This window comes from Scyliorhinus canicula, chromosome 16 (genome assembly GCF_902713615.1).
Source record: "Scyliorhinus canicula chromosome 16, sScyCan1.1, whole genome shotgun sequence".
Taxonomy (NCBI): domain Eukaryota; kingdom Metazoa; phylum Chordata; class Chondrichthyes; order Carcharhiniformes; family Scyliorhinidae; genus Scyliorhinus; species Scyliorhinus canicula.
In genome coordinates, this window is record NC_052161.1 from 120,957,711 (window position 1) to 120,970,003 (window position 12,293).

Consider the following 12,293-nt stretch of genomic DNA (forward strand, 5'->3'; position numbering starts at 1 on the left):
GCCGGGGCGGAGAATCCACTTCCGTGCATAGAATTGGGACTGGTGCCGGCTCCCCAATTATCGAGTACGCCACATCGCATCTCCCCTACCTGCGGCCATTGATGGAGGCCCGCCCCGCCCCTGACCGGCCGAAGTCCCGACAGCATGGATCTAATGTGATCCTGCCATTCGAGATACTCGCTTGGCAGCTGCGGACTCAGTCCGCGGCCACCATGGTCGGGGGTGTGCTGATTGGAGTGCACGGTAGACACATACAGGACCAGACAATTTTTGGGCGGGTGGTCAGAGTCGGGCACGCGACCGATCAGGGCACTATTTGGGAATCCCAGCTCCGTATCTGAGTCTGCCATGGAGCAAAGCATGGCCGCTGGAATCCGCCGCCGTGCGCATGTGCGGCCTCTGACCTGGAAGTGCAGGGGTTCCGTATCTGGAACTAAAGCTGTTAGATTCACGATGGGTCCCTGCTAGCCCCCTGCAGGGCTATGAATAAGTGGCCTTTTCATGTCAGTTTTCATGGTGTGAAAGGCCACCGTTTTTATGACGGCGTGGGGACATAGTTACAAAAACGGAGAATCCAGCCCCATATGTGTTACTTGTAGGGAAGTACTGGTAAATTAAAGGAGAAGTTACAGATTTTGAAAGAGAAGTGGTGGGTGAAAAATTCCTTTTGAGGTTGAGACCCCAGAGTCGATTAATAACTTATCCAAATTAAAAGATTACGTTGCTGTAGCTGACCTGTGATACCACATTAAAAACACGCGAAAAGCACATGAGGTGTCAGTATTGTGGAGTAGCATCTCCCAGGAGTATCCAATACTGAATAAAACAAGCATTTTGTCGCTATTGCCCTTCCCAAGGACCTACATGTGTGAGGTTGGATTTTCTGTTTTCATGCAGCTGAAGATGGCACAAAGGAATTGGCTGAAGTCTGCACCTGATTTTCCCATTGCACTGTCCTGCTTTGAACCTGATTCAGGTGAGAACGTGAGGACCAAGTAGGCTCCTCTTTTGCATTACGTGGCGTAGGTTCCAAAGGTCGGCTTGTTGGCAAAAGTGGATGCCGGGAAAAAAGTTTGAAAAACACTGCTCTAGGTTAACCTTCCAGTGCGGTACTCCCTTAGTATTTTTACATTCTGCATTGTGGTGGCACTGTCAAGCACCCCTAATTTATGTTTATTATGATAGTTGGGCCTTCCCAGGGAACTATTGTAATTTCAAATGAGCGCCAAAGATCTGACCTTTCAAATACATGGTGTTGTAGGAGTTATGTCATCTCTTTTTTAAACACCTGTCAGGAACAGATTAAGCTGAAGTAAGGTATAGACTAGAAGCTCCATGGTGTTTGAGGATCTGACTAGACACAAAAAACTGGAATAAGTATTCTCAGCCCTTGTATGTAATTGGAGTTTTACCAAAGTGAAACAGTTTCTTCCTAGTGGGTAGGTCAACAATTAAAATTACCCAGAATATGATTCTATATCTTTATTAGTCTTCATTTTTAGTTTATGAAATCTGTATATTCATTTTCTTTCTCGACATTATGGTCAATTATATAGGAATCAGAAAGGGACAACTTAGTACCTGCCGGAAATCGGTTTCCAGCTTGAAAGTAGCATTTCTAATATTGAAAGTAAGCATCGGTCTGGAAGTGAGAGAATGACCGAGAAAATGTCTTGGAAATATGGTTGCTAAACAAATTTGGAGTCCACAACAACAGAAAAGCGTTCTGCCCTAACGTTACCCGAAGAGGCTGTTCCCCGGTAATCCGGTCAATGGGGCTGAAACATTCAACTTCCCGTCTTCACAGTTACCATAGACAGGAACATCACTGGTTGTGGAAGCAATTTTGGATGAAAGAACCATTCATATCTAATGCTGCATTTTCGTTTTATTTGGCTAATAACAAGGAATGTTAAAGCAACAGAAATCACACCAGTTACTCTGGAATGAGCGAGTACATTGTCACTTTTAGTGGAAACATTGGTGCAAATGATGGGTTGTCTAATTCTGCAATGTATATTGCTTTATACTTCTATCACACAGGTGAACCATTGTTCTTTTTACATACCACCTTTGCCAGGCGACAGAGCTTTTCATTTTCTAAAAGTCTGCTAGTTACAATATTATTAAAGGAAAATAAAATATTTTGCGTATTTACAACTCTGAAGACGTCCTGAAACAAAATTCATCAGCTGTAGAAGAGGGCGAAATAATGTATTCCCGATAGAGTATCTATTAATTTTATAACAAAACACATTTTAAATCCCACATCAGTTGCACCAAATTCGCATACTGCAATCACATGAACATGGAACAGAGACACAAGTTTACAAGCAAATATATTTCTCTTAAATTAATATAAATAACTCTCCATTCAAAATAATGAAAGTCAATGACATTCACACGATTCTATTAAGCACGGTTACTATTGAATTAAACTTGTAAACATTTTACAATGAGTTATATAATTTAACACTTGGACTTTGTGGAACACAGGTCGAAAGTGCTTTAGTTAAACCAAACTTTGAAACTTGGATACAGCCATAGGCAGGTCGGCCTTGATGTCCTGCACTTTCACCGAAGCCCTGGGAAGAAAAAGACAAAGTGAGTTTGATATGTGGAAAGGCAGACTTTCAGAGATATTCAAGGGATCGTTTGAACATTCAATCTTGAAAAGCGATTTTAGTGGCACGAAAATAATTTGATTCTTATCCACAATTAACAATATTCCTCGATTCTCTTTTTAAATCAATTTCGGAAACAATATGTTTACATTGCATTGGTTGTTGATATTCCGTAATCGGTTGCACAGTAAAATAAAATATTTTAAATTAACCTAATTTGGATAAAGATCCTTTGATTTCCTCATTTTAATCTGAGATATAAGAGCATGTGCTATGACAATAACGGAGTCCATTCAACATACTTCAAAACTCTGCAATTCAATGACTATTCTGTTAAATTACCAATGTATATGGTGGGAGTTTCTCCAAGGTTTTTTGGCTTCTCTAATTTGTACATCAATCAAAATCTACATACAAACTCAATCACTGGAAACCAAGCAGCAATACAGTCTTTCAATGTCACTCTTACCCTGCCTCCGCACTGTCCAATAGTTGGCGCAGAACTGATAACCCTGGCCAGCTAGTTTTGTTGCTGAACCTATCATGTAGTCGACCCAAGTAGCATTTTACAGCTGTTGTTTTTACTCTCAACTAAAGTGAAAGTAATTGGAGAAGATCAGGTTTCCAAAATGGTAGACAGCGGGCGGAGTTGGAAAGCTCTCTTACCTTAAGTAAAATGGTTAGCATCCCAGGTCGCTCATTGCACCTATTCTGTCCAACTTCATTCCAAAGCACCCTCCCGTTGACCCTTTCTTGCTTCTAGTCTTAAATCTCAAGGGGCCGTTGGTGATGTCAGTGAGGAGTCGAATCAGGGAACCATTGGGTAGCCCATGTCTGCTTTCGAAGTCCGGCAAGTTCTCGTCCCAGCTTCGCCCCAACTCGGGCTGACCATTTTGCAGGTCGGGAGAGAAGCCAACCTGAGCTGTCTCGTCTGCTTCGTCGTCCAAATTTTCATGGGGCAGATGGAGCGCAATCTCTCCCTCTAATAGTTTGGACAAAGTCTGAAAATAAAGGGGGCAGAGAGAGTTAAACATACTTAAAAGCATTTCCTTAAGCAATTGAGGAAAATATGACGTTGTTGGGTGGAATGCAGAACTACAATGACACGTTGCAATAATGTAAAAAAAATAAGTCTTACAACACCAGGTTGAAGCCCAACAGGTTTGTTTCGAATCACTAGCTTTCCTGATTCACATGAGGAAGGAGCAGTGCTCTGAAAGCTAGTGTTTGAAACAAACCTGTTGGACTTTAACCTGGTGTTGTAAGACTTCTTACTGTGCTCACCCCAGTCCAACGCCGACATCTCCACATCATTCAAAAAACAGGGTTTGTTGAACCATTTCTTGTCCTACATTATCTGTGCTGTGCTCAGTATGGTGTCATTGCTTACAGTGCATGGCATGATCTATTGTGGATCATTTGTTAGTCATGACCTTCTGAGCCAAATAATGATGCTCATGTTCTTCCCTCAGAAATGTTACATTTCGAAAGTGTCGCAAACCAGTTCTGCGTTTCAAATTCGGTTGAAAAATCACGATTTTGTGGGAATTATTTTCATTTTATGGTCCTATATGCTCATTGTGTGACCAGCCACTGGGGGTGTCCTACAGTAAGTATACAATACGCGCATGCGGTTTATGGCACGGTGCTCAAAGATGACCGGCTACACAAACTTTCGCTTTGAATAGACCTTTAACCCCACTCTAATGAACGATAAAGGCGACCACTTATCATAAGAACTTGTTGAATTTAGTAAAGGTATCCCCCTGGTCACCTGGTTTATGTTGAGAGACGGAAGGTGCATATCCTGTTACAAGGAAAAGGGCTGCTGAAGTTTGCAATGGTTTGGCCCTGAATCTGAGATAACTCATCTGGTTCGCTGCCTTCTCTCTCCACGGATGCTGTCAAACCTGCTGAGATTGCCCAGCATTTTCTACTTTCATTCCAGTTCCCCGACATCCGCTGTAATTTGCTTTTAACTCATCGGGGGCATGCTTTGGTCGCGAATACATGGACATTAGATGAGACGCAACATTCTGGATGATGACATTTTCTTTTACTGAAAACACTAAATCGGTGTCCCTGACCAGTGTTTTGGAACTTGGATGGCATCGAGAGAGCCACAGTTTTGTTATGAACAGTTTTCATTCTGTGGTCTGGAAGGACACCAATAAAGACGGAATAAGCGTGTTGCTGTACATTTCTGAGATGATACCGACATAATACAGCCAACACTGATCAGTAACTGGCAGCCTTCTTTCGCCAGGAGGTTGGGCGTTACGCAGCTACGTGTTTTGGTCAGCTCTTCAGCTGGTCACCGTATTTCCCTGTATAATGTAAACTCCTTCAAGTTGGGAGCAAATCGATGGTGCCAACCAATGAGGCACAGTTGAATACATTGTGAACACATATTAAAAATACTTAATAGAAATGAGCAGATTTGGTGATTAGTGGATTGTTAATGAACAATTGTTACACCATCCGTCTATTTTAGCTGGAGGTTGAACGCTAAGGAAAGGGATGAAAGCGCCTGTAGTATAACAGGAGTGCTTCCTCTTACCTGGAGGCTGTTCTGTGGTCTGGGTCTGGCATTAACCTGGAAAAGGAAGAGTAGCAGGAATCCCCAATAGTAAACTGTGTTGCCACTCATCTTTGTGCAGTCTGCTTCTCGGAGATCTCTCGCGTTTTCGCTTTCGTTCTTTTCTCCTTTGCTTGATCTTTGGGATCGTCTTCGCTCTCTCAGCTTCGGGTTCGGAGACTTTTATCCTTCTCACTGACGTCATCTCGCCGTAGATTAATTAAATTAGGCACCTTCCGTCACTCCATTGAGATAAAGGACCGAGGCAGGATTGAGAGACATTTCCTTATTAGCTTTCTTCATTCAAAAGATTAACAGTCAGGCACGGTCCTGTTTTATTAACTTTTATAGTAACATCATTCTCGGAGAATGTAGGGAAATAGAATGATTAAGGTGGGCATTTCATGTGATCTGGGACAAAACATTGAATAGCTTTTAAATAAATTCAACCTTGGCACCTCAGCTGGTAGCACACTTGGCTCTAGTTCAGGAAGTTGTTGGTTGTTGTCCTATTCCAGAATTTGAGTTCGAAAATCTAGATAGACACTTCAGTGCAGGACTGAGGAAGAGCTGCACTGTTGGAGACGGCGATTTTTGGATGGGACCTTTAACCAAAGGCTGATCTGCTTTCTGAAGGTGGCTGCAAAAGGTCACATAGCATTATTTCGAAGACCAAGGGAGATACCCCCAGTGTCCTAGACAATATTTCTCTTTAAATATCACGGGCAGCACGGTAGCATGGTGGTTAGCATAAATGCTTCACAGCTCCAGGGTCCCAGGTTCGATTCCCGGCTGGGTCACTGTCTGTGCGGAGTCTGCACGTCCTCCCCCTGTGTGCGTGGGTTTCCTCCGAGTGCTCCGGTTTCCTCCCACAGTCCAAAGATGTGCGGGTTAGGTGGATTGGCCATGCTAAATTGCCCGTAGTGTCCTAAAAAGTAAGGTTAAAGTAAGGTTGTTGGGTTATGGGTATAGGGTGGATACGTGGGTTTGAGTAGGGTGATCATTGCTTGGCACAACATCGAGGGCCGAAGGGCCTGTTCTGTACTGTTCTATGTTCTATGTTCTACGCTTTCATCACAAAAGCAGATTATCTGGTATTGCCCTGTGGGAAAATTCTGTGTGTAAACTGGCTACGGTGATCCCTTCATTACTGTGCGGAGTCTGCACGTCCTCCCCGTGTGTGCATGGGTTTCCTCCGGGTGCTCCGGTTTCCTCCCACAGTCCAAAGATGTGCGGGTTAGGTGGATTGGTCATGCTAAATTGCCCGTAGTGTCCTAAAAAGTAAGGTTAAAGTAAGGTTGTTGGGTTACTGGTATAGGGTGGATACGTGGGTTTGAGTAGGGTGATCATTGCTTGGCACAACATCGAGGGCCAAAGGGCCTGTTCTGTGATGTTCTATGTTCTATGCTTTCATCACAAAAGCAGATTATCTGGTAGTACCCTGTGGGAAAATTCTGTGTGTAAACTGGCTACGGTGATCCCTTCATTACGAAGGTGATTAGAGCTCAAAAGTTCTTCATTGGCATTAAAGCGATTTGAGATGCCCTGATCAAAACTCTCTAAATTATGTTCTTTGTGCTGGCCTATTCATTTGAATGTGAAATGTTTTTTTAATGCAACCATGCACGCACAGTATCTTAAAGGGTAGAATTTGAGTGGCCTACATGATACCTGGAGGAAAAGGAAAAGCTGTGGGTGAGCCAGTCGGCGGACCCACGAGGCAAGGAGTCCTTGGCCACCCCAGAGAGAGGGAGACCAACGACTGGAACAATGGCCTCTCCACCCACCCCTTCGCCCCCCCCACCACCCCTCCGGGCCTGGAGGTGGATGGAAGACATTCTGACAAAGGAATTGATGGCGATGAGAGAGGCATGTAAAATGGAGATCCGGGTGGTGGTGAAGGAGGCATTGGTTGGCATGCAGATGGTGATCGACGGAATGGGGAAGAAACTGGAAGCTCAGGGGAAGATGCTCCTAGAGCTTGAAAAGGTGTCGACAGACCAGAGCGACAGGATTATTGCTCTGGGGGCCCAAATAAAAAGGTTGATGGTGACCCAAGGGAGCCTGAAGGGGAAGGTCAAGGACCAGGAGAATTGGTCTCTGCACTAAATATCTGGATTGTGGGCCTGCCAGAGGAGATCGAGGGCAAGGACCCGACGGACTATGTGGCCCAGATGCTGAGCAATTTAGTCAGGAGGGATAGCTTTCCCAAGCCGCCTTCGAAGGCACACAGATTCCTCTGACCGAAGCCCAAGGCAGGGAAACAGCCAAGGTCAATAATTGCCAAATTACATAGATACCAGGATCGGGGGAAGATCCTGCGGTCGACATGGCAGACTAAGGCAAGCAGCTCAGAAGGACATAGAATATGAGTATCCCAGGACATTGGGGCAGATCTGGGAAAGCGCAGGGCTAAGATCAACCAAGCAAAATGGGCCCTGTACAAAAGTGGAGTGAAATTTGGAATGCTATTCCCAGCCTGGCTCTGGGTTACATTCCAAAACAAGGAACATTAATTTAACACCCCAGCAGAGGCAGACAAGTTTGTGCGGACGAATGGCCTGGACAAGGGTCAGACAAGGCAGCGTTGAGGACAAAGCAGAGAAGGAAAAGGGAAAAATATTATCCAATGTTTGCATGGGACAGTACTACCTTGCTTTGAGCAAAAACATCAAATCACAGGGAAGGGCGAGGGCAGCGGAACGCAGGAGAGGGTGAAGAGGGAGTTTATGAAAGGGGCAAGATCACCCCCGGGAGGGAGGCCACAGCAGTAGCGGGGAAATGTAGCACTATGAAGCACGAAAGCAAGGGGGCCGCAGCGCAACTCCTGGCTGGGAGGGAGCATCTGGGGCGGGGAGGGGGGGGGGCAACCACAGGGGCAGGGATGGGGAACTTAAGAGTGGAGATAGGAAGGGAGGGACATAGGAGGGGAGGGTAGGGAGGGGATCAGAGGGGGGAAGGGGGACTACAAGGGGAATACAAGGATAAGAAAGGGATGGATGTCAGATTGGCTTCAGCAGGTAAGGTGGTGGTTGAGGGAACAAGACGATGCTGCAAAAGCCACTTTGGAGGGTGCCTGAACAAAGGGAAACTTCAGAGTGCAGGGGCTCACCCACATGGCGCACACACAGTCGGCGACCATGTTGGGTGCCCCTGGACAAAGGTGGTGATTAGGGGAGAGATTATAGCCTGCAAGGCACATAGTGACAGGGAAGAGAGCGCGGCTAGGCAACAACTGATCGACTCCATCTTGGAGGTCGACAGATACTCCAAGGGCCCAACCATAGAGATTCTGACAGAGAGGAAAAAGCTACAAATGGACTTCTTTAACCTGCTATCCACCAGGAAGGCAGTGCGCCAACTCCACCAGACATGGGGGACCTTTTATGAACATGGAAGTAGGCTAGCTGCCTGCTGGCTCACCAGTTGAGAGCAGGCAGTCGTGAGCAGGGAGATAGCCCAGGTAAAAGACAGCAGAGGTGGACTGGTAGACAAATCAAAAAAGGTTAACCAAGCACTTGAGGCCTTCTACCGGGGACTGTATACCTCCGTGCGCCCCAACGGGAACTTGGGATGAAACAGTTGCTCAATGGACTGGATATGCCAGTGGTGGGGATGATAGACAGAGGGAGCTGCAAGCACCAATAGGACTGGGTACGGTCATAGAGAGCATCAACTCCATGCAGGCACGAAAGGTGCTGGGACTTCGATAAACAATTCGCACCAGCTCTTGCCCTGCATCTACAGGAGGTGTCCACAGACTCGCTAGCAAGGGGCATTTGCCTCCTAAGCTAACACAGGCCTCCATATCGCTGATACCCAAAAAAGAGAAACACCTGACAGAATGCGGATCATATAGACCCATTTTGTTGCTAACGTAGATGTCAAAATACTCACGAAAGCCCTGGTCAAGAGACTGGGAACTGCATACCAGAAGTGGCCACGGAGGACCAGACGGACTTTGTCAAAGACAGACAGCTAACTGCAAACATCAGACGACTGCTGAATGTGATACTTACACCATCCGGGAACAGAACACCAGAGGTGACCATCTCCCTGGGCACAGTAAAGGCGTTCAACAGAGTCGAATGGAAATACCTCATTGAGGTACTGGAGAGGTTTGGGCTAGGGGTGGGATTCACCTCATGGGTGAAACTCCTGGACAACGCCCCCAAAGTGAGCGTTCGGACCAACACCACCAGCTCTGAATACTTCCAGTTGCACAGAGGCACCAGGCAGGGATGCCGCCCGTCCCCCTCCTGTTTGCTTGACAATTGAACCCCTGGTAATCACTCTGCGAGACATGAGAGGTTGGAAGAGTATCTGAAGAGGAGGCAGAGAGCACAGAGTCTCAGTCTACGTGGATGTCCTGGTCCTTTACATTTCAGGCTCGCAGAACGACTTGATGGAAATCATGAAGCTCCTGGAAGACTTTGCGGCCTTCTCTGGTTACAAACTCAAAAGTGAGGTACTCCCGGTGGACCCGAAAGGGGGAGGGACAGAGCTGGAAGGTCTACCATTCAAAATAGCCCAAAACAAATTCCGCTACCTGGGGATGCAGATAGCCTACGACTGGACATGGATCCACAAGTGGAATCTGACCAGTCTGGCGGAGGAAGTTAAAAGGACCTACAGAAATGGGATGCACTCCTGCTTTTCCTGGCAGGGAGGGTGCAGACGATCAAGATGAACGTACTACCAAGGTTCCTCTTCCTGTTTAGATCCACACTGATCTTCATCCCCAAGGCCTTTTTCCACATAATAGATAAAATTATTATAATGTTTGTATGGGGGGGGGGGTATCCAAGAACCCCTAAGACAACACTGCAGAGGAGAAGAAGCATAGGCTGCCTGGTTCTTCTGAACTTGCAATACTACTGTAGCCATCTGGGATGGCCACTTACAATAAGAAACATGGACGGTCGCAAAGCATAATGGGAAAAATGGCCAATGTAAGGTTCAGGCAGGCTCAGAGCCTGAATGTATATTTGTGAGCGAAGAATCTAGACAGTATCAAATTCCCCAACCTATTAGCATTTTGATGGCCCATCTCTGTAAGACAAAGGACTGATACTTGAGCAACCCATACAATCCCAGACATTTCAGCGCCACTTCCTGTACTCAGGAAGCATAAACAACAGGGTCAATGACCCCTTAGGACACACCCAGCCATCAAGGCACCCGCCCCTTTAATCGAACATAGTGATTAGGGATCACCCAATTAATGGCATCCAAACTGAAGGACCGCCCAAAAGAACCCCCAAGGATAAAGAGAGAGACCACCATGTGTTCAGTCTCTCTTGGACCTGACACTCTGGCAATGTCTACTTCCAATCGCAGTACCACCAGAAGCAAGTTCAAGTCCAACGTCCGCTACCAGACGGATGAGCCCAGCTGAGCAGCAGTTACTTCTAAAGACCCGATAGATCCAGATCCGAACAAAGGCCACTGTTCCTCTGACCTAAGCGGGTGCCTGAAGTTAAGTACAGGTTGTCATAGTTGATAGGTGTGGTTTAACTAGTAGTGTCTACGTTGCATGATTAATTGTGTGTGTAAATAAAGTATTGATCTTGAACTAACTAACTGGTGTTTGGCTCTTTGATCGAAAGCCGGTTGAACCTTGTGGTGGTATCATTTGATACCTGGCGACTCTGAGCAATATAATGTCAGGATACAAAGAAAGAAGGGCAGCATTATTGACTGCCATATTTATAGCAGGAGAAAAAGGCAACACTATCACTGGGCGGGCACAGCTGAGAGGGTGAGGGGATGGGTAAGGGAACCGTGCATGGAATGGGTGAGCATGGAGGAGTGCTCCTGCACAGGAATGGCCCTCTGAGCCCTTGCCATGACGGCGCTCCCATCCCCGCCGGCAATCGCACATCCAGCCCAGTGGTGGTAGCAAGCTGAAAACGTAGAATCAGATGAGACAACACTTAGGCTTAACCGAGGTGTCCATTATAGTCCCATGTGTGGTAACCACAGATTCCCATCAGCCATGCTAGACACCACATTTAAGAGTTGGAGACAGGACTGGGGGAAACTAGCGATTGGGGACTTCTACACGGGGGACAGATTTGCACCCTTGGAAGAGCTGATGGAGAGACTGGAACTATCGAAAGGATAGGAGCTCCAATATTTATAAGTAAAAATGTTTCCCGCAAGTAGACAGCGAGATATCCTAGGACCCCAAGAGACAATGTTGGAGGAGCTACTGGATGTGGACAGTGTAGAGAAAGGGAACTGTGGGGATATTTACGGCCGACGTTTAGAAAGTGCGAGAGCCCCACTAGATGGAGCAAGACAGAAATGGGAAGATGAACTGGGGACGAAAGTAGGCTGGCATCTCTGGAGCGAAACAACTCCATCTCCTCCTGCTAAGCCTCACGCAGTTTAAAGTGGTGCACAGAGTTCACCTAACCAGAATCCGAATGAACAGGAGGTGGAGGACAAGTGTGAATGGTGCCATGGAGGCCCGGCCAACCACGCCCATATGCTCTGGGACTGCCTCCAGCTTGGACAGCCTTGTTCGAGGCAACGTCCAAGGTTGTGGGGGTGAGCATGGAGCTGAGCCCGAAAGTGGCAGTCTTCGAGGTTTTGGACCAGCCAGAATTTCATATGGGGAAGAGGGCCGATGCCCTTGCTTTTGCTTCCTTAATCGCACGCCGGAGAATCCTGCTTGACAGGCGATCATCAGCAGCACCCACAGCTGCAGACTGGCTGGCAGACCTGTCGGCATTTCTCCATCTGGACACCATCCTAGGGTCAGACAAAGGTTTCCACAAAGCTTGGGGGCCATTAATCAGCCTGTTCCAAGAACTGTTTGAAGTCAATAAAGGATAGGAAAGGAGGGGGCACAGGGTGACCAAAAGGAACCACAGAGCCACGCAAAGAAGGCAGAAACGGGGCGGGGCAGCAAGGGAGGAACCCAAGGAAACACCAGGAGAGTATCCAGGGAAAGATTGAAGAGGGGGCTAGAGAGCCCCCCACAAAGCCATAGGAACAAAAACAAGATAAACAATAGATTAGAACATCAACAGCGTAAGAAAGGGCCTAAGATGGAGCTTGAATAACAGAAAAGGGAGGGGACG

At 46.7% G+C, this 12,293-nt stretch overlaps 1 protein-coding gene across 1 annotated transcript; it reads right to left on the minus strand.

Annotated features, from left to right (window-relative positions):
- Positions 1 to 1,870: 1,870 nt before the first annotated feature.
- Positions 1,871 to 5,396, minus strand: LOC119950648 (C-type natriuretic peptide-like). Its single transcript, XM_038773258.1, has 3 exons — positions 5,185 to 5,396; positions 3,291 to 3,625; positions 1,871 to 2,585 (listed from the first exon to the last, which is right to left on the minus strand). Exons 1-2 carry the CDS (start codon positions 5,272 to 5,274, stop codon positions 3,305 to 3,307), a joined length of 411 nt encoding a protein of 136 aa, XP_038629186.1. The 5' UTR covers positions 5,275 to 5,396; the 3' UTR covers positions 1,871 to 2,585; positions 3,291 to 3,304.
- Between the last annotated feature and the right edge of the window lie 6,897 nt (positions 5,397 to 12,293).

What these genes read in the sequence shown, in the direction of transcription:
- LOC119950648 (XM_038773258.1), bottom strand. Translation starts at nt 5,274, where the DNA reads ATGAGTGGCAACACAGTTTACTATTGGGGATTCCTGCTACTCTTCCTT. An exon ending in GACCACAGAACAGCCTCCAG is followed by an intron (nt 3,626 to 5,184) that starts GTAAGAGGAAGC and finishes CTTTATTTTCAG; the next exon opens with ACTTTGTCCAAACTATTAGA.